Below are 27,593 nucleotides of genomic sequence, written 5' to 3'. Positions count from 1 at the left end.
GATTTCACTGTTGAAACTGCAAAAGGAAGAGAATGGATTGAAAGGGAAGCAAATCTATTTTCTTGCTTTGAGAGCAGCTGAACATAAGGATATTTTCCCTCATTTGTTCTCTATGGGGTCCATTTAAAAGATGTCACTAATGCAAAAAGAAGTGCATTCAGGGGCCAAGGGTCAGTGAGCAGTGCCCATGGCAACTAAGAAACTATTCTGCAGAAAAAACGCAGTAAAGAGTAAGTGTCTTAATCCCCAACTTTAATCCCTTTACTTCCTGTTTTCAAAATGAAATATAAATCAGGCACCATGGCATGCAGAAATTTTTCCTGAAAGGGATGTTGGCAAAAAAGGATTAGGAATGGGCAGCAGTGTTTAAGGAATTTAATCATACAATTTGTTGGAAAACTTTTGAGACTACAAATGACCAGTTCTTTTGAGCGTGGTCAGTGAGAAACAGGAAAACAGGGCCTGAAAGCAACAGAGGACTGGCTGTGGCGGACCACCCCCCCAGCTGCTGCAGTGGCAGCGATGTGCACTGTGGTGGGATGCACAGGGCATGCCTCGCAAGGAAGCTCCATCGTGGCGGATATGCTTCATCAGCAGTGCATTTAGACCTCTGCTCTCCAGGGGGGAGAGAACATTGAAACCCCCCATGCTTTTCATGGTACTCTGGCAGCTATGGCAGTTGTTGTAACAAGGAGTGTCTTGGTTCAGTGTGTTGTTAACACGTGCTGTTTCGCGTTGTGATTCCTCCTTGCACTTGGTTTCTGCCCTGAGCTTGTACTCCTCTGAGCTTTGGCAGCATGATGTGTTGAAAAGTGCACCAGAAAAAAAAAAAGATATATCACCCTTAATACATTTACATACATGCAGAAAAAATCCAGATTGTCTCAAAACTCTGTAAACAGCTGTCAGTACACTCTCATAGCATTTTGTAGCCTTCAGATACATTTTTGATAGCAAACAATTTCCTTTCCTACATTTGTGTGTCTTCACTTCCCTGCATGACATCTGCAGGATCACATGCATGAAGGTGGGCTTCAGAGAGCAGGATTCCTTCTTTCTTTAGGAACCTAGTTGACAGAGTCCCTTTGGAAGCAGTCCTGAAGGACCAAGGAGTCCAGGAAGAATGGAAAGACTTTAAGAATGTAATCTTAAAGGTGCAGGAGCAGGCCATCCCTATGTGCCAAAAGACAAGCCAGTGGGGAAGAAGACCAGCCTGGCTGAACAGAGAGCTTTGGCTGGAACTCAGGAAAAAAAAGGAGAGTTGATGACCTTTGGAAAAAGGGACAGGCAACTCAAGAAGATTACAAAGATGTCATGAGGTTATGCAGGGAGAAAATTAGAAGAGCCAAAGCCCAGATAGAAGTTAATCTGGCTACTGCAGTAAAAGACAATTAAAAGTGTTTCTATAAATACATTCACAACAAAAGGAGGGCTAAGGAGACTCTCCATCCTTTATTGGATGCTGGAGGAAACAGAGTGACAAAGGATGAGGAGAAAGCTGAGGTACTTTAATGCCTTCTTTGCCTCAGTCTTTAACAGTAAGACCAGTTGTTCTCAGGGTACCCAGCCCCCTGAGCTGGAAGACAGAGACAAGGAGCAGAGTGAAGCCCCCATAATCCAAGGGGAAATGGTTTGCAACCTGCTACACCACTTAGACATGCACAAGTCTATGGGGCCATATGGGATCCATCCAATGGTACTGAGGGAGCTGGCGGGAGTGCTCACCAAACCTCCTTCCGTCACTTATCAGAAGTCCTGGCTAACCGGGGATGCCCGAGTTGACTGGACATTACCAAATGTGACACCTATGTACAGAAGGCCCAGAAGGGAGATCCAAGGAACTGCAGGCCTGTCAGTCTGACCTCAGTGCTGGGAAAGGTTATGCAGCACATCATCCTGAGGCACATACAGCACAACCAAGGGATCAGGCCCAGTCAGCGTGGGTTTATGAAAGGCAGATCCTGCTTGACTAATCTAATCTCCTTCTATGACAAGATGACCCACTTATTGGATTGAGCAAAAGGCTGTGGATGTTGTCTACCTGGACTCTAGTAAAGTCTTTGACACTGTTTCCTAGAGCATTCACCTGGAGAAACTGGCTGCTCATGGCTTGGATGGGCATACTCTTAGCTGGGTAAAAAACGGCTGGATGGCTGGGCCCAAAGAGCTGTGGTGGGTGGAGTTAAATCCAGTTGGTAGCTGGTCACAAGGGGTATTCCCAAGGACACACCTCAAATACCATGTTTTTGGCCTCTCACTACAAGGAAGGCATTGAGGTGCTGTAGGGTGTCTGAAGAAGGGTGACAAAGCTGGTGAAGAGTCTAGGGCACAAGTCCTGTGAGTAGCAGCTGACAGAGCTGGGGTTGTTTAGCCTGGAGAACAGGAGGCTCAGGGAAGATCTTATCACCTTCTGCAACTACCTGAAAGGAGGTTGTAGCAAGGTTTGTGTTGGTCTCGTCTCTTAAGCAATAAGCAATAGGATGCAAGGAAATGGCCTCAAGTTGCACCAGGGGATGTTTAGATTGGATATTAGGAAAAATTTCTTCACCAAAAGGGCTGTCAAGCACTGGAACAGGCTGCCCAGGGAAGGGTTGAGTGACCATCCCTGGAGGTATTTAAAAGATGTGTAGATGTGGTGCTTAGGGACATGGTTTAGTGGTGGACATGGCAGTGCTAGGTTAACGGTTGGACTCAATGATCTTCAGGGTCTTTCCCACCTAAATGATTCTCTGATTCAATAGTTCTATGACTCTCGTTACCCAGTTGCATTTCAGTCTGGGCTTTAAATGTGCTATCCTGTCCATGATGCTACTTAAGCATCACCAGTATCTGAGCAAGCAAGATTGTCCTTTTAAAGGACAGCTAATAGGTGTCAGTCAACCACCCTGAGAGCAGCCCAAACACCCTTCAAGTCTTAAGACTGTCCTCACTTTCATGGCAATTTTTGATAACCTGTGACAGGGAGGAAAATATGTTTGTGGTAAAGGAAGCACCAGGTAGATGAGTATTTGTTTATTTTCCACATTTTTCCACTCATGAAGTGAAAATTTGCCTAACAGATGTATTTTCAGAAAGGGAAAGCAAATTATTCTGCAGTACAGTGGTTTCTTTGTCAGGCTGCATTTACTTGGAAAAGTTGATGTTTAGCAAGATCATATACTAGCTATATCTCCAAATCAGTCTGGCACGAGAGAGTGATTTTTTTTTCTCTGCATTTTGAATGGCACAGCTCAGCTCTTAGATAGCTGTTCACACAAAAAACAGCTACAAGCCTCTTAGAATCACAAGAAAAAGAGATGAAATAGGAAGGGTCATAGGTAAAATGTAGGTAGCGTTTTTTATAAGATAGTTGCATGTTTTCAGATTTGATACAATCTGATATGGGGCAGGGAGAAAGGTAATGTGTGTGTGTGCGTGCACGCATGCTTCTGTGTGGGTGCTTTCCAGTTCTATGACTAGCATGAGAAAGAAACAAAAGCAAAATTTATGAAAATGTGGACTTCTTCAATACAGTGGATGTCACAACAAGGAGCATCCTTAGGAACCTTCTATGTTAAAACACATGACTTCCAAGTCTATAGAGCAAAATAATAATCAGTTTTCAACAGAACTATGACTAAACAAGCTTTTTTGTTTATTTGAGAGAATGGCCACTTACAATACAGCTCACTCAAACTGTACTTCCCTTCATTAAAGTAAGATTCTCAGTCTGATTTTTTTATTTCAATGTTTCTTTTTTCAGGAATGTTTCAGATCTCTCCCAGCTGCAATTTTTCTTGTTAAAATGGTGTTCTATATCTTTTTAATGAGATAACCCAAAATATTAGAGTAATACCAATCAAAAGAAAACTCTCTGTTCTGTGTATAATATAGGTAGAATTCATTTCAATGTCATCAATCTTAATGTAACAGTGTTCTTCTCTTGTAGTATTGCTTCAAAATCAAAATTTCTTTTTGACTTGAAAGTTGCCAAAGTTAGCTGATTGTGTATGTTCCAGGTCCTTTTGATTTTTAATGCAAGAGGCTGAAAAACATTTTTGGTATGTTTTACTGATTTACGCTGGGTCACAAAGGTGGAAGCCATTTTTGTATTTGAACTCAAATGTTCATAGTAAAACCTTGAGAGGAGCAAAAGTAACTATTTCTTATATAGAACCTAACATACCTAACTGTGCAGATAGGCTAGTTTAACTTAATTTTTGTTGTGTTTTCCTGCCCGAACATTTAATTGCAACAGAATTGAAGAGCAGATGAAAATAGCACGCACACATATCTGAAAGCTGTGGCGAACAACTAGCAGAATAATGAATGCTATGCCTCTCTAGAAATCCTGCCCAGATGACTCTTTGGAAACAACGGTTATTGAGGAATCCTTTCTGTCTTCATTGCTTCTTTGCCTCAAGATGTCTGTAGCCTCCAGAGGCAAGAATTAGGACACTTAGGAAGCATAAAGTTTTATTGTCTGTTGTTGAAAAGGTTTACTACTGTGCAGGAAAGCACTGGACCTTGAACTTGATCTGAGTGAATAAAGGGATGATCTAGCAAGCAAACCTATAATATGAGTAAACATTGTCACATAGCATGGCTTCCTATTGAACTTGTAATTTTCCAGTGGTCACATCTGCGTACTGTCAATGTCATGATGCTAACAGGATATAATTTTACTCTAAGTGTACAAGCAAATACTAAATTCTGGCTACTCCTTCAGAAAAACTAGTACAATATGTAGCTTTATGAAGGTAGGTCATGCTTCCCTCTCCCAATGCCAACTTGACTTGCAGACAATAAAAATAAGTGGAAGACTACTGGATTATTCTCTACTTGACAAATAGCTCTTAGTAAACTTAATACACAGACTTTGTGAATAACAGAAATTCCTCCAGAGTTTTATAATGAAAACAAAAACCCATTTATAAAGCTATTACAGTTAGTGTAAAGCAATTCCTCTCAATGAAACACAGCAGTATTCAGGTGTTTTTTGCTGGCTTTAGACATGGCAGTCACGGATCTAATCTGCATAAAAATACTGCAGACTATAACCAATGTCTCCCTTACATATGGAAACACTCTACTAGGTGCACAGCATACATAGAGTTCATTAAGCCTGCTTTCATGAAAGCAATATTTAAAATGCTGTGATTTAATGTTGTAACTGGCAAGTTTGAATAACTGGAGGAGTCCAGACTTTGCTGAAGAATTACTAAAATTAATCTGAGTACACATATAGGCAGGTTTTGAAGTTACTGACACCCTATTTTGTGTGGTTTGGAAACAAACTAATACTGTTTGAGAAATCCTAAACTACTTCTCTTCTGACTATGTGTAATCATAAACACAAATTTCTTATGTTTTCCTTGATGGTGTCTGTTTTCTATTTAACAGGAATAATGCTGAAACTAGCCAGGTCATACAAAAACATGCAGCTCTCAGATAAAACTCACATTGTTTAAAGAAATACAAAACAAATTATCTTTTCTTTTAAGGAGACATTTTCTCTGGAATTATGTTACACATCAAATTAACAGCACATCTCTGCTCTTGGACTCAAATATAATGCAATTGAAAATTGAAGAATGTAGAATCTCACTCCCTTCTAATTAATTCTGCTTGTATCATTTAATCTTGGGTAATTATTTAATCATATCTAAAATGTACAGGAGTAGAATTTCCATCCATTGTTCTGAAAGCTGATAAACATTAGTTGATTGTCACAGGAGTAAAACGATTGTAAATCATGACTGACAGTGATTTGTTTTGTATATTAGAAAAAACTGTCACATTGTGATAATGGGAATGTCTCAGATTTCCAAATACAAAACTTCACAAGTCTACCATACAACTGAGCTATTAAAATTGAATAACTATTATTTAGAACAAATATTTCATACAGGGAAGTTATAAGTGAGCTGAGCAGTTGATTGTTGACTTGCATCTTGGTCAGCCATAAATTTAGGCGACATTACAGCACACAGAAAATGTCTGTGCTCAGCATGGCAAAATTGTCAGTTACTGACTTCATCATTCAGCAAGGTAACTCTCTAACCTTACAGTTCTCAAAAATAATTTGGGAAGTTTTCAGTCCCAGTGTGATTATACTGGTGCTCAGCTGAGTGATCATGAGGGAAGCAAGGTGATCATGAGGGAAGCAAGGTATTGCAGCCAGGATGCTGGGAGATTTGTGCTCGGATATGACTTATACATAAGTCAAAAAGAGTGTCAACTGTCTTTTACAGCTGGTTGATAAGCCTTACAGTCTAGGCTGGAAAAGAAATGTGTTCTCTTTAGAGCAAAGCAAAAAACAGACTTCAGCAGTTAGATCTGGTCAGTTATTATTTCTCCTTTATAGCTTTTTTTTTTAACAGAAGATGAAATTTTATGGATGCAATCAATGGCTGGTTTATTTGGATGTTTTTAAGATATCTGTCTTTTCATTGTCTGTTCTGTGTTTCTTCACATACTATAGAAAAATCATAACTCAGATTTTCCTGCTCTTGACAAAATGCAAAACACTGGCTTCAGTAAAAAAATTTTATTAAAAGGTTTCTATAAAATATGCAAAAGTATTTGATAGAGATAGAGCAGTTTTTTACCCTGAATGTCTTCACAGGAAAAAACAATGCCTTGACCAGCCATATTTGAACCAGGGTCTGTTTTTTGCAGTCTGTTTTGTTCCAAAAAGGCCACAGCTTATGCCATCTGTATTAATGGTACAGAGGAAAGATCTGGAAAAACATTGCACAGAGGATGAGCTTTAGATGGCAAAGGAAGGAGGACCCAGCAACCAAAGCATGGTTACTGTCTCTCTCAAGAGTAAACAGTAATTGTGGGGAATGGAGTTTTCCAGCAGCTGTGTCTAGTTTGGGAGGCAGCTGTGATTTAATGGCTGGTTCTGCTAAAGGAAGCTTGCCCATTTCTGGTCCTCCTCTGCTAAGCAGTAGAGAAGGGATGCTCTACCCCTTGCTCCCTACCTACCCTTTCCAATGGTGCAACAGTAATTGCTCTCAAAGAGCAACTCGCATACATACCCTGCAGTAAGGGAGCGTGAAGTTATTCCCAGCATCTATGATAAGGTGAGGGTTTATAGAAGGCCCATGGTAGTATTTTTAGTGGCAATTTGAGTTAGCAGTGTGTGTCTGTAGTTGCACAAATCAGTGTAATACCCACATCTTGCTCAGGATACTTCATTATATGTATGTTAAATACATGTACTGTCATTCTATTATAATATACAATACATCTATGTTCCTGTGTATGTAAGTTTATAAAATCTATATTTCTAGCCCTTGTGGCTGTAAATATGAATCAGTAATAATCAGTGCATGGATTAAGTAAGAACTATCTTCAGAAATCAGATCACAACTGTCTCCCAGTGTTTGTGTTACTGTTTTTAGTTTTCTGTTGTTGATCCCGGGTTTTATTTGTTTTTATAAGCATTGACTAGTGGGCAAGCCAGAAAATTTATGTCAGCACAGGTTGTCATTATAGATTTGTTCTCACTATCAAGGGATTTGCAAATGCAAAGGATTTCCACTCCTGAAGAGTGGCAAATAGAAAAATGTGTAAAATAGGCTGTTGTTGTTATTTAATACTTGCAACTAATGTGTAAATACTTCGCTCTCATTTCATTCTTCTGCTCACAGTTTCATCCATATGAGTGCTCTCTGATCATAGAAAATTGATCAGTTTGTTACTCACAAAAAATTGTGCAAAGAAACAGCTTTACACAGCTGACCTCTGTAAATCTGTACTCTGTGTGATAGAATCCTGATTTGTTTATAGAAGTCATATTTTTTCATATTTATTTTCATATTAGATTCCATAGAAATTTAAAGTCAGATAATACTCATTTGTAATGCAACTGATAAGAATTTGAATCTGGATGTATCTGGCATTTAATTTCACATGCACTTCATTTCATGAAAAAGCCATGTTAACTAGTGATAGCAGTAAAAAGAGTAATTGGTGGATAATAGCAAACCACCGTATGTGCTACACTGGAAGAAGCATTTGGACTTACAACAGAGTGTAAACACAGATAATAAATTAAAAGCATTTGTCAGGGTATTTCTTCCTTTCTCCCTTTCTCCCTTTTCTCCCTCTTTCACTGTCCCCTCCTTCCCTCTCTCTCTGTAGAATTCTAGAATAACAAGTTCTAGAGTAACAAATATACCTCACAAAGGTAGTGTACCTTTGGGCTTAATAACAACGCACTGAATTTTTAAAAGAAGGAATAATCTACAGCATGCACAGTCTGCGTAGGTATCGTAGGCTGCGCAATACCTGTTATTACAGTCACCCTACCTCAGGTGCTTATGATGTGCAAGACCAACTCCTCTCTTTTGCAATGGTTTTATACTAATGCATATCATCAAAAGTCATTTGAATTATTATCAGCATCCTTTCGCACAGTAATGCGTCTTTCTACAGTTGCATTCGGAATTATTCCTTCTTACTCTTTTTTTCTTCATTTCTGAGTATAGGATGGACAGAAATGTCTCCTGTGGTTGCTCTTCCTCCCCGTAGGAGTTTGTTAGAGGTGCTGGGTTATGTTCTAGTTACCGTTACCTGCTCACCTTCCAAGGCACCAAACAGAGATGAGATTTGCTTCTTGGGACTCTGATGCATGAGCGCAGCAAATCCCACTGCACTAGGTCAGGTTTCTGTCCATCATGCTGCATGAACTGTCTCTTCATCAGCATGGGTGACAGGAGGGGATATTATCTGCATCTCAGCCACGGCAGAGGCCCACATGCCTATAAGCACAGACCCTCCATTTTCATGCATTTAAATGAACACACCAGCCTGTGAGCCGAGATGGCCATAAGGAACAGGCAAATTTTTGTTCTGTGTGACAGTAACATCAGGCAAGGTTTGGGACGGGCATCAGTCCCAGCAGCCTGCAGCAGCACCAGAAACGTCAGGGTGCAGTTTTGCATTACAGCTAGGACAATCTGGTGGCAGGATGCTGCAGCAGGCTTCCTCCCTTTTCCTTATTTTGGTTTGGGGAATTTTTTTTTTTTTAATTTTATTTTTTGTGGTATTGTGTTGTAGCCTCAGGGTGAGACTGTTCATCCAGTTTCATCCAAAGCAAAACTCTTCTTATGAATTTGTGTATTAATTGTTTGCAGAGTGAATTTTCTGCTGGATCAGCCAGATAAACAGCCTTGCTGTTGATGGATCAGGTACCAGTGAAGAGGCCATGCATGCAGCTGGGATTAGTGGCAGTGGCAGAGCACTCACTTTCAGATCAGTTCAGCCATAATGTGAAACAAATGCAGTCCTAGTCACTTTAACTGTGTGGTCTTGAGACAACTTTGGTCCACTCCTGCCTCCTTGCTCCCAGTCCCTCATGTCCACGGCCACAAGCACCTCTGCTTTTCTGGTCCTTCAGTGAGACAGTTCAGGGCACTAAACCAGATGGAAAATATTTGTATTTTTTTATAGTATCCCTCTGCTGATATAAGAGATATCAGACATTCAATAAATCTCCAGGACACTCTTCTCTGTTTTGCAGTGTGTGACAAGAGAACGCACGTACGTCCATCTGTCCAAGGTGCTATCTGTACAAGAAGCTCTTGTCCTGAGAACAGTCTTCTTAAGCATCTGGAACAGTTTCCTGCCTCTGATTTGAAAAATGCCTGATATAATGGAAAGATATTAACCAGGACTTAAAGGAGAAGACTTCTGCTTGTTCTCCATTTCTTTCTCTAACCCCTCAGCATTTCTTCATTGTAATTTTTCAGTGTCTTAAGGACTTTTGTGATTTATTTCCTCTCTTTTTGTCCATGTTATAATAATTTCTCCTTTTTTATCTCTTGTGTTTCAGTTGCGATCGAGCTCAGAGCTTGGCCAGGACATCCTGAATGACTGCCTTGCGATTCAGCCCCTCCAGCCAGCCCCGTCACCGCATGATGCTGCAGATAATACCATGGGACATTCCCCAGGGCCCGCTCATGATATTTACCCAGGTATAGAAAAAGGCAGATAAACGGCCTGCTATATTATTGCTCACTTAAGATTAGGGATGATTTTGCAGAGAACGAGGTACTCTAAAATCCATATCTATCTCATGAGGACAGAATCACAAAGTAATATAACAAGATAGATTTTGAACACATTTTTACACCTTTTTTGAAGGGAGGCAGGACAAATTGTATTTTATCCACGAAAAGACCTGCTGCTCTGTAAGCATCTGACTTCTGTTAGCAATTCACTTCTACCATTCCTTGTAGACATCTTGAATTCATTAAGCTTAATTTAAAATCAAAGGAGTATTTTTCCTCTTCCTTATTCATGGATCATATATCAGTTTTCCAACAGATCTACATTAATGAACTTAAATGCTCCATTATGATCTCTCATATTATGACTCTAAACACGCCAATAAACACGTTTATGCTATAAATGTGATAATCCTATTTTACTGTTTCAGTTAAGTATCTGAGATTTTCATACTAAAATACCTAACTCTGTCATACCTGGCTAAATGTACAATTGTTGACATTTCAGCTACATTTGAAACATTTGATAAGTTATGAGTGATAATGCATCTCAAATCTCAAGACAATGATGGGAAGGATGTTAACATTTTTTAATGCAGTACTTCAGTATTTGTATAGACATCTGTTTTTAACTTGCAAGCAGAATTACAGCTTTGAGCAGTTCAACTTTTAATTGAGAAGCACATGTAGGAAGTGAAAGAATTGGCTGAATGTTATGTGCAGTGCTGAAAATTGCATTATATGAAGTGGCCACTTCAGTAAGTGGTTTTATTTTACTGAGAGGCTTGTAAACCGATCAATTCTGTGATATGTTTTTGTCAAGGCTGTTGGAAGCTACACACTAGTTAATGATGTTGTAGGTTTATATGACAAAAATAAGGGAATTTAAAGCTGTGATTGACTGTATGCAAATTCATAAAATAGTTGGTATTACTTGTATGCTATGTTAACTTCTATATGCCTTAGTCTGATTATAGGCTGAATGTGGCATCTGTTATTTGAAAGCTAAAGGACATTTCAGATTTTAAAGATCTGATTTTAGCCAAGGAACCTCTAGTGACGTGGTGTTGGTTACAGTTGCTTATTTTATATTGTACTTTAAGAGAGAGTTGGATAGTGAGAAATGTTGAGATTTAAGAAATTATGTAGTGGCACTACCCACTGTAATGTGCAAAACTGAGAGAGAATAAAAGACTCATCTTTTCCCTTAATTCCCTAAATAGGATGAAAGCTAGGTGGGGACAGTGTGTCAGATGAGCTGAGACCAGGTTTTCAGAAATTGAGGACATTCTCAATTTCTCCAATTCTCCATTCTCCAATGGAGATTTCCACTGGAATCTGTTGAGCACTCAGCTCTTTTACCAGTCCAGCTTCCAGACTTTGATTAAGTGTCAAACTCCGGCTGCTGGGTCAATCCAAACCTAGGCTGACAGCAGCTGGAACAAACTGCTGCCTCATGACGTGTCAGGATCCTAAGCCAAGTAAAGCCGTTGCCTCCAGCCAGCCCTTAGCTGGCAAGTGTCCGCAGTCATGATATACCACAGACAGCTTCTGAGACTGTGGCATTACTTTTTGTAATCCTGTTCATGCCTTGTCTTGCAATACAGCGCTAAAAACTATGAACATTCCTTGATATAATAATTTATTTTGTTTTTTTCTTACTTGGCACTGCTTCCTATTGTGCAGCAATTTTTAAAGTATTAATCAACATACTAATATCAGCATTAATCTGTCTGTAAGTTATAAACTGCTTTTCCTCACATGTGTTCACATCTATCCATAACTTGGAAAATTTCTTGTAGTTTTATGTCAGGCATAGATGAATCTATGTCACTTCATTTTGACAACCACCCAATCCAGTTGAAATGAATTGTTTCATTAACTACTCATCAGGGCTGCTGCATAATGTACAATGTGAATAAGTGAAATCACTCCAATAGGAAGGGAATTACTTTATTGAAATAGCAACATGAAAATTATTCATGCCCCAAGGAGTGAAAAGCAAAACACATGAAAGCTGAAGTGTCCTGCCTTAGAAGAGGTACCCTTCAAACTTCTCTGAAAACATTTTTTCTAAATATAACAAAAAACTTTGAGACATTTCTGAAAAATAAAATATATAACTGTTATCGGGAACTGTGAGAGAGAGCATATTAGCTGAAATGTGTCTGTGCTACTTTTCAAGTAGAAACAGGAACAGATTTCCATTTTTCCAATGCCATTAAATCGAACTTTTCTCACTTGAAGGTGACTTTTCTTATCATTTATGCACATGTAAAGCAAAGGTAGATTTTCTCCTTTCTTAAGAGATCTACAGAACAAATGTTTGAAAGCAAACTATTAGAAATATGTAAGGGATGACAAAAGTAGACATTTGCATGCTAGTCCATTTTCACTTACCAAAGTACTGCAATGCCTGTAATGGTCACCATTTCTCTGTACTGTTAAAGTAGAGAATCTGCAAACACAGATATGTTTAAATGAAATACAAGAATAATCTTTTTGATTACATAACTATTACTTAAAGTTAAGACTGCATAAATGCTTTTTCTTATCTTGTGGCCTTTGTAACTTTATAGAAGAAATCTGAACTGAGTATAATCTTATTAATACAGTGAGGTAACATGACAGATCCTTTGCTTAAAATTAAAACAAAGTATGTTTACAGTTTTAAAGTTAAGCAAGCATACATCCTCTTCCAGGGCTAAGCACAGTGATATTTTGTAAAACAGAAATTCAAAGTTTATTTCTACTGAAGTGCGAAATTTATGGTAGCATCTAAGTTTTAATTTTTTTAAATATATAGGCTTTGGGGATTATTCAATTCATAGAATGAAGATGTGAGCAATTAATTCATAATAAGAACATATGAATGATGTTCTTTCTACTGCAAAATCTTATCAACTTACTTTGTATAGCACAATCTAGAGTCCCTAAGGCTGAAAGAATCATACATAATGCAATACAAATAAATTCTATTTTTACTGTGCTGTTTGGTTAAAACTTGACCATTTCATATTTAAGAATAATCCAGAATGCATCATTCATTTATAAATAGTTTTTGAATATCACATTCTGCTCTGCTCCAGAGCAAACAAACAATATTACTAAAGCTTGTCAAGTGCATGATTTTCTTTGGAAGTTGGCAATTAAAAATTGCATGAGGAAAGTTACAGAAGGTTTTGCAATTCTAAACTGTATTTTAAATAACGTCTTATGCTCCGACACTGTGAAACTTTCATCTAACAACATTTATGCCTGTGACTTAAGATGTGCTTTTCCTAAGTAACACATTTTCTTGTGTGGGTTGTTTTGTTTTTTCTAATGAAATAGTATCACAGAATCATAGAGTTATAGAATCATTTAGGTTGGAAAAAACCCTTAAGATCATCAGGTCCAACTGTTAACGTAGCACTGCCAAGTCCACTACTAAACCGTGTCCCCAAGCACCATATCTACATGTCTTTTAAATACTTCCAGGGATAGTGACTCAACCACTTCACTGGGCAACCTGTTCCAGTGCTTGACAACCTTTTTCGTGAAGAAATTTTTCCTAATATCCATTCTAAACCTCCCCTGGTGCAACTTGAAGCCGTTTCCTCTTGTCCTATTGCTTCTTACTTGGGAGAAGAGACCAACACCCACCTCACCACAACCCCCTGTCAGGTAGTCGCAGAGAGCGATAAGGTCTCCCCTCAGCCTCCTCTTCTCCAGGCTAAACAACCCCAGTTCCCTCAGCCGCTCCTCATAAGACTTGTGCTGTAAACCCTTCGCCAGCTTCTGAGTACTAGTAGTAGAAGTATTGAGCTAGGTGCTCTACACACATGTAAGAAAGAATTCATTGCCAAAGGAGTTTATATCTAAGATAATGTTAGGGCAGTAGGTAGATAAAACAGTTAGGTAGAGGATAGAGGATTCATACAGGAAAAATTAAAGAATTTTATTAAAGCAATTGTCTTAGTGAGTGAGCTCCCTAACCATTAGACACTGTGGGTATTATGGGAGATGTCTGAGGAAAAAGCAGTCTGATTCTTAAAGCTGACAGCCTTGGGAAGTAGTTACTTCCTGGGAAAATCATGGCACAGATCCTCCTAGAATGTATGCGAAGGCGCATGGAGGATGGGTAGGGGATTCGAGACAGCCAGCATGGCTTTACCAAGGGCAAGTCCCGCCTGAACAACCTAGTGGCCTTCTATGGTGGAGTAACCACATCAGTGGACAATGGAAGAGCTACCAATGTCACCTATCTGGACTTCTGTGAGGACTTTGACACAGTCCCCTACAACATCCTTCTCTCAACACTGGAGAGACATGGAATTGATGGTTGGACTGTTGGGTAGATGAGGAACTGGTCGGATGGTCACATCCAGAGGGCAGTGGTCAATGGCTCAATATGCAGATCGAGATCAGTGATGAGTGGTGTCCCTCAGGGGTCTGTATCAGGATCAGTACATTTAATATCTTCAGCAATGACAGAGACAGTGGGATCAAGTGCACCCTCAGCAAGTTTGCAGACGACACCAAGCTGAGTGGTGCAGTTAACACACCTGAGGGATGGGATGCCATCCAGAGGGACCTGGACAAGCTCGAGGCATGGGCCCAGGTGAGCCTCCTGAGCTTCGACAAGGCCAAGTGCAGAGTCCTGCAGCTGGATTCGGGGCAACCCCTGGTATCGATACAGGCTGGAGGATGAAAGGATTGAGAGCAGTTCTGCCAAGAAGGACTTGGGGGCACTGGTGGATGAAAAGCTGGACAGGAGCCAGAAATGTGCACTCTCGGTCCAGAAGGCCAACCCTGTCCTGGGCTGCATCCAAAGCAGCATGGCCAGCAGGTCGAGGGAGGGGATTCTGCCCCTCTACTCTGCTCTGGTGAGACCCCACCTGGAGTCCTCAGCACAGGAAAGACCTGTTGGAGTGGGTCCAGAGGGGGGCCATGAAAATGGTCAGATGGTTGGAATACCTCCCCTGTGAGGACTGTCTGAGAGAGTTGGAGTTGTTCAGCCTGGAGAAGAGAAGGCTCTGGGGGACACCTTATTGCAGCCTTCCAGTTCTTAAAGGGGGCTTTAAGAAAGATGGGGACAAACTTTTTAGCAGGGCCTGTGGTGACAGGGCGCAAGGGATAATGGTTTTAAACTAAAAGAGGGCAGATTCAGACTAGACATAAGGAAGAGATTTTTCACAATCAGGGTGGTGAAACACTGGCACAGGTTGCCCAGAGAGGTGGTAGATGCCCCATCCCTGGAAACATTCTTCAAGGTCAGGTTGGACGGGGCTCTGAGCAACCTGCTCTGGTTGAAGATGTCCCTGGTCATTGCAGGAGGGTTGGACCTTTAAAGGTCCCTTCCAATCCAAACCATTCTATGATTCTTTGATTACTGGAAGAAAAAAAGAACAAGAAAGAACTGAGACATGAATAGCCATTGCAGTGAAAAATGGAGTTGTATTTGATGCATAGGGAATGCATGCAACAGAGGAGGTGATGTAAGGTAACCAACAATTAAGAGGATCTCTGTTGTCACCTTTTTGGCTGAATTTAGGTATGGCATACATATCCAGAACTCCTGCAAAATGTGATGTATTAGCAGATAGGACCATACACATATTACAGAGGGCTGAAAAGTGTTAATAGTATTTTCGTACCTATTTTAAGGAGTATAGTTTATTTCCCTTCAGACTTGTCTTTTTATTCACCAGTTTTACTTCTGAGTTTATGATTTCCACGTTTGAGACAGCTTAATGGCTCTCAAAAAAATGGTGTAATGTTTGGATTCACATTGTGAAGAAGAGAACATTTACTGATTAATTGGTATAAACATTGTAAGCAAGAGGACAACTGCACTATTTATAGTTCCTTTCTCCATGATGAGACAGAACTTCAGAAAGTGCAATCCACTGAAAGAGAAGACTGTGTCTTGAAAGGCAAGGATGCCATGGCAGGAACAAGTTTAAATCCCAAACCAGATCACACTTTGTTGTTTCAGGGATTTAATTTTTTAATCTTGGAAACTACAGGAGTTTCCAGGATGTCCACCTTTCTCAACAAATAATCAGTCCAGATTCCCATCATTGCAAGTATCCAGCAACAAGACTAGAAAATGTTTATCATGTCCAGCTCAGAGAAGAGATCAGAGAATGTTCAAAAATTAGAACCACGCACCTTTTCTTATTGATATTAAGAAGCTGCTTTGGGAATATCTTGGGTAGTAACTGGGAGGCTTTTAGCAAGCACCATTTTACCATTTTTATCAGAGACCTACAATTACCTGTAAACTAACGCTGATATTTTTATTCCGACTCAGCTGCTAATTCTTCAATGACTTTCTTAATTTTCCTCTCCTATTTTCTGAGCTGTGGAGTAGGGGAAAATTGTCTTAGTACATGGTGTGGTGTCTTAGGACGATTTTTACATGTGGAAGATCTTTACCACAAAACCACTTTATATTCTAAGCATTTAGATTTCTAAGTACTTGACATAATTGATCTCACAAGTCTTTTCAATAAATTTGAGATTCATAGAACAGGTCTCCAAATAATAGTACTAACTGGATTACTGTCCAAAGTGCTTTCCTAGACTTGTTTTCTTCTATCCAAATATCTTGAGTGGGTGGACTTTGTAAGCTCTCCAGCTTTCTAGGTTACTCCAGTACTTGGATGCCTCCAGTATCTCTGATCTGCCTGCAGAACATCTGTAGAAAGATACAGAGACCATCAATGCAGATGGTCCACGCAACAGACCCACTTGGGAGGCAGGCTTATTACCTTCATAATGTGATTTTGACTTCTGCTCTACTTTTTAATCATAGAATCATAGAATATTTTGGGTTGGAAGGGACCTTTTAAGGTCATCTAGTCCAACCGCTCTGCAATGAGCGGGGACATCTTCAACTAGAGCAGGTTGCTCAGAGCCCCGTCCAACCTGACCATCATTAATGTGCGACAGCTTCTTAGGTTCCATGCACACTGGAGTCTTCAGATTTACAGATGGGCTGGGCAGGATCAAGGCAACACAGGCAGCATGTTTTACATTTGCTGGGCTTACCACTTATGCCTCAAAACCGCACATGCCCACATATTCCTGGCCATGAAATCCTGCAGGGAAGTATGGGCTCACGAGGGGTGAGAGGGAAGAATATATGCAGGTGATGCCACCGACTGCAAAAAGCATTTCAGACTTTTCCTTCTGTGCACTAGTAAATTGCTTGTTCACAAGGACAACAAAAATATTCCTTGTAGAAATGGGAGGTTAAATATAGTAATTAAAAAAATCACTCTTGCAAACGTATATGTGTAATTTTAATTGACTGAGCTACAAAATTAAACCTCCACGCTGTCTTATTCTATATGGAAAGAGTTCTCAGGCCCATTCCAAATTCATGCTGGCAGTGGTAAGAGGAGAGGTGTTTTGGGGGCAGAAATAGATTGACAGAGTGCTGATTTGACAGTAATAAATCCAAGATAGTAAATTATACCATTGTTGGTAATTTGCAAAGGAGAAGGTGATTCTTCTGCATTTAAAAAATATACTATGAAATTACAGGGTTCTAGCTCTATTACAAAAAAATATTTATTTTTTTTTTAGTCTTGCATTCTATAATTTTTTAAATGATACTTTTCTGTCTTTTTTTTTAGAGGAACTTCATTGAGAATGAGCTTTTTCTCTTCCAGCCACCTAACTTGTTCCTATGCATTTTAAGAATGCATGTGAACTTAGCATGTCATAGAGAAGAAGCCTTTGCAGAGATATTCTCATAGAAAATTCTTATGTGTTGCTAAATTGATTTGTGATGAGATTCCAGAAAAGAAAATGCCAGAGCCAGAAATGGCTCCTCCCTCTCTGTGGCTGAAAGTTTGTGGGTGTAACCTAATCCAAGGTTCACATTTAGGACTAACAGTTTATATCCATCTTGTAAATTGTGTGTAGCTTGGGTTTTTTAAGGGACACAGAGGAATAGCATCCACAATTCTTTGTTTTGGGGTTTTTTTGGTTGGGTTTTTTTTATTGTTGTTTTCAGAATATCTGAATCTTTTAAAACTCTAAGTGTGTTAGTTTATCTGGAACTGATAGAGAGAAAAGCCTTGTTGTAGGAAGCCTTTTTGTTAATTCTGCATCCTTCTGTGTGGACCTACCTGGTGGTGGTATATTGGAGTCAGTGAGCATAGTCGTTGCCATGTACATTCGTTCAGTTTCATACCATTCAAATCAGGTGTTTAATGGCATCAGGCACTGAAAAGACATTCCTTTGTATAGATATTTCCTGCCAGCACTTTGAGCAATTAACTCACATTTAACAGCTAAACGACTACAAAAGCTTGCCACACACACAGTTCCCAAGAAAAAGCAGTCAATTTATCTAGCCATTTCTTAAATAGTGTCCAAAGTTTTCTGCCAGTCTCTTAAGGCTAGCTCTACTAGGAAAATGACCTGTCACTGACAGTGTTTGTTGACTGCCGTAAGTCTCTAGAATGCCGATGGCTGACAGTGTTTCCCTTCAACATTTACAGGATTCAGGTAGTAGCTTGGACCAATGTCATGTCTACACTAGGATCTTTTCAAAGTAGCGTTTCTGCTGGGAAGGACTGGCCAGCATTGCGATTTCACTTCACTGGGTCCCCGTGGAAGTGCTTTTGTCAACAGAGCACCTCTATGCAGCAAGAAGCTGCACTGACAAAAGATGTCTTGTGCTGCCCATGGGCATTATATAGTCTCCCACAGCATCATTTGTGGTGCTGCTCCTCAAGGCACTGTGGGAGCCCAGGTACGCTCTTCTGTCATGATGTGACATGACAGAAACATGCTGTTTAACATACCCTGTGTACAGACAGGAATATGTTTTTGCAGCTAATATGTATGCTTTTTCTTCCTTAAATATCCTACCTGCCCCTCTAGTCCCTGACATAGTTAGCTCTTACTTTACGCTGTGTACTGTCTCTTCATCTATCTGTCATCTTGTGCTGTCATCTGTGCCAGCTGAAAGATGTCCGGGACTGCTCTTTAGTGAGGCTACAGCATTATTAAACTCCTGAGCCTTTCCTTAACTCTGCTTTAGCCTGGTGAATATCTAGTGTGTTACAAGGGCTCGCTTGTGAGGATGAGTAGAGGTTTTCCAGAAATAGCTGAGGACTTGGGAGTTGAGGTGGACTTTTCACCCTTTTGATCTTGGGTAGCAGCATTCAAAACTGTGACCTGTGAAATCATTTTCTTGAATCTATGGTGGGCCTACTCCTAAAGTAGTGTCTGTTCTGCTAGGACTGCAGCATCCATGCAGGTATGTTAGCCTAGAAATATCTTTTATCAGTGACAATGACATCTGGGGAACTGGTTTAAATTCTAGGATTTTATCAATACATTTGAGTCATTAGCTCCAACATATTCACTAATATAACGTAAGTTTTATAGGCAGGGTTCTGTAAACTAGGGCTAAACAATACTTTTTTATAAAGACACTGGAAGATATGACAACCAAACAGTGAGAGATCATTTTCATGTTGTAGACAGCCTATCTAATTCATTCTCAGGGTTCATAAAATTTTTGAGGGCATGTATTTGGATGCCATTCAACATTGACATAAGCTACCTGACACCAATGTCAGTAAAAATGATTGAGTAACTGGATTTTCTGAGAATTTGGTAATCAGTGTCTTACCTTCTGACTGCCTGATTTAAAGAACTTCTGAAAATGAGGTTACAGGATCTGGGTCCACTAGTTAGGACATTTGGAGGGAGTATTCTATTGCTTTTTGTTCAATCATCCAGAACTTTTCCTTATTTGGAATGTATACAAGAGCAGCCTCATAGAAAATTATGGAACTGTTAATGCTAGTTTAAATTTTTTGTATATGTTACTGGGGAGTCTGGGGGCAATAATAGCAATATTTGAGTTTGGGTTGGCCTTTTCAAGAAATCTGGGATTTTTACAGCTGTGGTAGAAAGTATTCAACTGTTTACAAAACTGTGCTTTCTGTTCACTAGCTCTAAAAATATATGTCTTAGCAAGTATTTGCCACCTCTTCTACAACAGGAAGCTATAGAAGATTTGCAGCCTTATTCACATGAAATTCCCAAGACCAGGAGCACAGCTAAGTCATGCCTGGTTTTATGAAAGTGTCACTTGGGAGCAGCAAAGATTATTCAGTTATTTTTTATGTGGTTTTATTTCTTCCCTTTGGACAGTAAACAACACTTGAGTTAGTTGCTAAGAATTGGCACTACAGTTTTAAGGGTGGTGTTACCCATTAGTATTTGGTCAGTTACCAATGCTATTGCCTGCCTGACGAGGGTTATTTCTCTCCTTTTGCTTTCAGCATCCGTGTTCCCCAGCACACAGACAATTCGAAGTGGAACAGCAGCTGGGGCAGTGTCCTTGTCCCACCCCAGCAGCCACCCCTCCCCAGGACGTAATGTACAGGGTAGTCCTCTCCATCCTCCCCCCCAGTTACCTCTTCTCTCAGCTGCGGACTCAGAGAGGTAAGACCAGCCTCTGCTTCTCACATGCTGAGCCTGGGGCAGGACTGCCTTCAGAGCTGCCAGGATGGGTGGAAACTGAATTTTTGGTGTGCAGAAAGTAACTGGTGGCAGCCCCCGGGTAACAATTGGTCTGGATATGGGTTTACCAGGGGAAGGAGAGGTGAAAGGAACTCTTTTATCCCAGCCTGGGCCCAGAGGCTTTCCATCCATCTGCATGTCAGAGACTTCCTCCAATGCCCTCTTGATTTCCACTAGTGGCCTGAGCAAGGAGAGTCGTACTGGCTGGGACACTAAACGTCAGAGGAGCCCAGCTATACCTTACAGAATGGGGGCCCTGAGATTCATGTTTCTGTTTACTTGTGATGGGACCGTCATATTCTGTGTGCTCTCCAACACCAAATGTTTCTGCAGGAACTTGGCTTTTTTTTTCCTTGATGTTTTATTAGGACCAATAGATAATGAAAGAATTTTTAATTCACTGGTTTGAGAGCTTGATTTACAGTCAGAATTTATTTTATGCTGGCTAGGTACAAATGCCTTGACATTTGCTGTTTCCATGATTTTAGATATCTCAGTGATGTGAAAGCAGATTGCTTGGAAGTGTTTTAATCCTCATGTTTAGATATTCCCTAATTTCTTTTTCACAGTCTTTCCAATTATTCATATAGAGTATGGTACTGTAGATTTCCACTTAGTTCATTGAACCAGAAGTCTACCAGATTACAAGACAGAAGAGGCCTAAGCAAATAGCTTTTCAGTGGAAAAGTCAGGAAGATATACCATCACACAAAATACTGAATTCTTACTATATGTATATGGTATTTAAACATTATTTTATTCATTTCCCTATTTTTCAGTGCTCTAAATGAGAAATTGCTGTATTTATTAATGTATTTAAAGTGTTTCATTTCCTTGAGTGACAGAAATGCCAGTAATTTGGAGACCACAGTGTCCAATTATAAATCTGAAAAGAACATTCACTAGATTTCAATTACTGATAAATGAGCATGATTTCTCTGGAGGAAAGCAGTATTCTGCCTTGTATCAGAAAGGTGGAAGAACATGATGGCTCAGGGAACTGACAACAGGTGAAAGTACCTTTTGATTTCAGACTGCACATGTGAATTCAGCCAGTTCTGGAGCCACTGAGAGTTGCTGACCTTTTTGTACACCAGTCTGAGATGAAACTTGCTATTTCATGATCGTTGGAGCTCATGTAGTCGTTCAATCCTTCCTCTCCACTCCTGGCCACACGGTCCTGACCTTTTTCCCTTGCCCTGGATCTGGCCCTGTGTGCAAACTCTGGGGCTGCCTGTGCTCTCTTGCCTGACCCAGAGGCTTTTCCTTCCCAGTACAGTTTTCTCTCCAGTGTGTGAGCTGTCCAACATCCATATCCAACACTTGCTAGAGCACGAGGTGAAGGCAAGGACAGATCAATAGTTATTACGGGTATAAATTTCATGATGAACGACACCGATCTTCTCATTAGCCCATTTCTGAGAAAGCTGTGGGTCTAGGACCATAGCAGATGCATTTAGAGTATGACTTAACTCATTAAGTCCTTGAATGCGTTACAGACCTCAGATACTACAGTACTCTACAGAATAACAGTAATAAAAACCTAGTGTGATTGATACACTCCTTTCTCATATGTCAACTGTATACAATCTCTAAAAAGGCTTTAAGTGCTAATTGCCATACCTGGAGCTACTTTGGATTAAAACAAAAGCTGTCAGTATATTCATTTAGGTAGTGTGACAAATAGCAATTTGAATTCAGAAAAGAAAAGAAGAATTACAGCAGTGTTGGTTTGATTACAGAACATATAATACAAATTAAGGGAAATGTTTAAAAGTCAAAGTAATGCAGAATCTGCATCATGAATCTAATACAGTCCACCCGCCTAGGGGCCCTGTGAGTAGGCTGTGATTTACACCACTTCATGGGTGTGAACTGAACAAACCATCACTTCAGTACACAAAGTGCCAGAGACAGTGTCTTCGGAAGGTGTCAATCACCCTGCTTATCACCATCTCCTCATGGAGAGGACTGCAGGATTTAGAGGTGCGTGCAGGGGATTTGTTCCGCGTATGCTGCACGGTTCCTGACACACCGTGCATGCCTGGGGTCATTTCAGAGCTAGGGCTGGCTGGCGAGCGCTTGCCCCTGCGATAGCCTGCGCCGGGGGGACGGACGGCAGTCCAAGCTGGCCTGGCTGCTTCGGCAAGTCGGGGGGCCAGCCATGTGCCCCTTCCGCTTTGGACAGCAGGCTCAGGTTTTTGAGTGACAGAAGCAGAAGGAAATAAGCACTTTCCCTACATCTAGAGGTACCATGGGGTAGAGAAATAATTGGAGGACTTCTTTTGTGTCTTTCTCCACCTAGGTGGTAAAAGGGAGAGCATGGACTTGATTAAGCCTTGTTAATGTGAGAAACTGAACCAAACATGGGACACACCTTACGCTGCTTTCATTCTGTGTACAGGACTCAATGTACAGAGAGTGCAAGTCAGATAGACAGTTTAGATTCAAGAAGCAAACTTTCATTCATCAAAGGAGAGAGCGTGCATAATAAAAATGCAAATTTACATTTTGTTTGTTCCAGCTCTTTGATACTTAACTTTCAGTGCTCATCTAATATTAAATATTGCAACTGTTCAATGAAGGTACCAAATGATAATGGTACCCAAACCCACATGTATAAAAGGGAATATGTACTTGGCTTCCTTCTCACTCATTTTTTGTAATAAAAGGAGACATGGGCATTCAAGGAAGATGAAAAAATAAATTCATTAAAAACCAGATAAAAAATATTGGTTTTATATGGCATAGTTAACATGTGCAGCTCAGTGCCCAAAATTGATGGTGCCAAATGCTTGAAATTATTTGATTTTTTAAATTATTTTATTATTTATTGAATTACCCAACATATACGTTTTGCTTTTTAAAGCTTGCTTTTCTGAAAGAAGTAGCATGTTAACCAATGTGAGACCAGAACAGAATTTTTCATTCAGACTTGGTATTACAGATGATTTTTCACCTTCTTGTGGAGCAGACCTAGTGGGATGTCCCTGAAGCATGACACATGCTGGCTTGACAGGAATTTCTAGACACTGTGTAAAGCTGGAAAGAAAGACTTAGGGCTGAACTGTTCAGTTTAACATTACTGTAATACTATAATAAGTTCTGCAACAGTGCTTCTTTTTGATTATTTGAGTATGTGGTTACATTCCTTTTATGCTTTTGCTGTAAAATAGTAAGAAGCTCCAAGCCAGACATCCAGAAGCAAAAGCCTCTTAGTAGTTCTAACCAAGGAGTCAAGACATCCAATCTTCACATATTACAAAGCCCTTTGTATGTGGGGCTGCCTCGAAGAAAGTCTTTAGCTAAAGACTTTAACTGTGGTTTTGAAATCAGTACAGTAAATTCTTTCCAGGCATGGGACACTTCAGAGGACTGTCTGCTTAGACATTATCAGGTTTTTTGTTAATGAGCAAATGACACATATAAATGACAGATGCTGAAGGGTGGAGATAGTAGCAAGTCTAACCGTGAACCTGAGCCATAGAATAATAGGATCACAGAATCATTTCAGTTGGAAAGGACCTTTAAGATCACTGAGTCCAACCATTAATCCAACACTGCCAAGTCCACCACTAAACCATGTCCCTGAGCACCACATGTACATGTCTTTTAAATGCCTTCAGGGATGATGACTCAGCTACTTCCCTGGGCAGCCCATTCCAGTGCTTGACAGCCCTTTTGGTGAATACATTTTTCCTAATATCCAATCTGAACCCCGCCTGGCACAACTTGAGGCCATTTCCTCTTGTCCTCTTGCTTGTCACTTGGGAGAAGAGACCAACACCATCCTCACTACAACCTCCATTCAGAGACAGCCTAGCAAAGCTCAGCATTTTTCTCCAGTCTGTTTCCACACTTCTTTTTTCCAAAGGCACTCTTTTCCTCTTCTTTGTATTTGCAAGAACTCATTTCTCCAATACAATACAGCCACAGAAAATGTTGACAGAGATTTTAAAGTTATATATCTCTGTCTTCAGGGTATCTGTATATTGAGGTGGCTGGTTACAGCTTCCTTCCTTAAATTCCACTGTAAATTCCACTTAAATTTTCCTTTCTCCTTCTCACCAAAGAGCATGTTGTGCTGGTCAGAGGGTCTGTTCTTTCTTCCTGTTGTCCCTTCTTTGGGCATGATGGACTGCTGGTTTGATCTGAAATAGCAGTTCCTGTGTTCCTAAAGCTTGAGCACAAAAAGGATTTTTAAGCACTTGTTAATGACTGAAAAGAAGGATATAAAATTAAAGTCTACTGGCATGTGCAATCTACTCCCTCAAGACTCCATAGGGATAGAAACCTGCTGTGGGATCATTGCTGTGCAGGGTGTGAGGCAGAGCTTGACAAGTGCAAATTCAGTGGCTGAACAAAACTAGGAACAAAAATTTTTTTATGGGAGAAGATACTCTTCCTTTAAAAATAAAAATCATTTGCAACAGAAAAATCATTGGAGAGAAACATGTTGTATCAGAGGTAGGTAAAAAACTTAGGGTTTTACTATTTTGGTCAAATGGTTGTGTTCATGGCTTTTGGGGAAAACATTTGATTTTTCAAAACTGTGCTTGGCAAAAGCTATGCTTTCCTTACAAGTGTTTTTAAACTGTATTTATTTGATTGGCATTGACAGCTAGCTGCACTAACTTACAGTGCAATATGTTGGCTTCCAGAATACTGTATTACAACAGAATGTTCCCCCCACTGACAGTGGACTGAGGAGCTGCAAAGTCATTAGCACACAGCATAAAGTGTGGACCCAAACCAAAATGTGAGGTAACAGCAGAATGACAGGGGTGTTTAAAGCAGAGAATGGAGACATCACCCCAGATTTTCTGGATTTGCCAAGAAAGACAAAGGCAATCAAGAGGGAGCAAGCATAGATTGTTCCTCACTTAACATTGTCAGAAAGAACAGCACCGTACGGGACACTGTTGGAGTCAACAGCCTGCTACAGGGAGCTTATGATTCGTCCTCTGTCCAGCCAAAACTTCAACTGTAATAAGATGAAAGCCTGATCTCCTGGCTGTGTCAGCTGCATAACATTTGGATATGTTCCCAAACTGTTGCAGCCCAATAAGAAGGATTAGAACTCAGCCAGTTAACAGAGCAGCAACCCAGTAAATTGTGTTTACTAATTGTTCAAAGAAAACTATGACCTCTGAAGAAAAAAGGAAGACCAAAGTTTTCAGCTTTAATGTTCCATTTCCATTTTGGAAGCATATTGAAAGCAACTATAAGGACTGATGCTGTCTAAATGGTGGCACATGCTTTACTTTTCAGTGCAATGTTGAGAAAAAGCGGAGAATGAAGCCATAGCTACATCCACCATAGGTACATAGTTCCTATCTAAAATAATTACTGCTAGTAGCATTTTGTGCCATAGTGTAGCATGGATTAATGGTAGGTAAACTATGTGTTCTCCTCTTTCCTCATTCATACGCGGGTGCAGCTTCCTTTCTTTTCAATATATTTTTAACAAATATATAGTTGCAATGAAAATATTTTCTTTCCTATTCCCAATCAAACAAAAGAATCCCTTCACTTGCTATTACTACTACTGTAGTAAAATATGCTGTTATCATTACTTTTGTCATGCTTCTAGTCCCCTGCAGAATTTATTTGAAATTTATTAGAATAATTGGAATTAACCTTTTTTCCAAGCAAACTACTGGTTGGGAAAAGTGAAACACAGAATTTGATACAATATGAAAGAATGATCTTTTGCTTTATTAGCAAAAATTTACTTCTCTTCTAGAACTCTGAAACAGTGCAAACAGGAAGAACAGAAACATACTAACCCCCTAGAGATACGGAATTGACAGAACTGCTGTCCTGCAGCCCAAGTGGTTATTTGGTATTTGGGTTTTTAACAGAAAAATTGGTTGTGTCAGACATTTTTGGTGTAATCTGGCTTATTTACAAAAAAGGCCGTAAAAAGTTGAGCAAGATGGGAGACTTGATGAGCAAGACTGGCAGACTGGTAACAACGGATGAGAAGTCTGAGATACTCAGCGATGACTTTGTCTCAGTCTTCACTGGCAACCTCTCTTCCACACCTCTTAAGGGGATGGCCTGCAAGACAATGACTGGAGGAGCAAAGTCCCTCCCACCATAAGAGAAGATCACATTCAAGACCACCTGAGAAACCTGAACATACGTAAGTCTAAGGGACCTGACGAGATGTATCCCAGAGTCCTGAGGGAATTGGCTGATACAGTTGCCAAGCCACTCTCCATCACATTTAAAAAGTCCTGGCAGTCAGATGAAGTCCCCGGTGACTGCAAAAAGGGAAACATTGCAACCATTTTTAAAAAGGGTAACAAGGAGGACCCTGGGAACTACTGACCTGTCAGTCTCACCTCTGTGCCTGGGAAGATCAGGAACAGATCCTCCTAGAAGCTATGCTAAGGCACACTGAGGACAGGAAGGGGATTTGAGACAGCCAGCATGGCTTCAACGAGGGCAAATCCTGCCTGACCAACCTAGTGGCCTTCTATGATGGAGTGACCACATCAGTGGACAAGGGAAGACCTACTTATGTCATCTGTCTGGACTTCTGTAAGGCCTTTGACGCAGTCCCGAACAACATCCTTCTGTCTAGATTGGAGAGACATGGAATTGATGGTTGGACTGTTGGGTGGATGAGGAACTGGTTGGATGGTCACATCCAGAGGGTAGTGGTCAATGGCTCAATATGCAGATGGAGATCAGTGACGAGTGGTGTCCCTCAGGGGTCTGTACTGGGACCAGTACTCTTTAATATCTTCATCAATGACAGAGACAATGGGATTGAGTGCACCCTCAGCAAGTTTGCAGGCGACACCAAGCTGAGGCTCTGGGGACACCTTATTGCAGCCTTTCAGTGCTTAAAGGGGCCTTATAAGAAAGACAGGAACAAACTTTTTAGCAGGGTCTGTTGCAAGAGGACAAGGGATAATGGCTTCAAACTACAAGAGGGTAGATTCAGACTATATATAAGGAAGATATTTTTTATGATGAGGGTGGTGAAACACTGGCACTTGTTGCCCAGAGAGGTGGTAGATGCCCCATCCCTGGAAA

General features: G+C 40.3%; 1 protein-coding gene across 1 annotated transcript in view; it reads left to right on the top strand.

Moving 5' to 3' along the window:
• The window catches only part of GLIS3 (GLIS family zinc finger 3), a gene marked incomplete at its 5' end in the record, with an annotated part of 172,024 nt that overhangs the window by 127,740 nt on the left and 16,691 nt on the right, over positions 1-27,593 (top strand). Inside the window, 2 exons of the mRNA XM_082013541.1 lie at positions 9,827-9,968; positions 20,303-20,465. Of these exons, the coding sequence (XP_081869667.1) occupies positions 9,827-9,968; positions 20,303-20,465 (305 nt within the window). The remainder of the gene's footprint in view (positions 1-9,826; positions 9,969-20,302; positions 20,466-27,593) is intronic.

Source organism: Phaethon aethereus, assembly GCF_964289735.1.
Source record: "Phaethon aethereus genome assembly, chromosome: Z".
Lineage (NCBI taxonomy): Eukaryota > Metazoa > Chordata > Aves > Phaethontiformes > Phaethontidae > Phaethon > Phaethon aethereus.
Note: the sequence above shows the minus strand (reverse complement) of the source record. Positions and strands in the feature narration are given on the sequence as shown.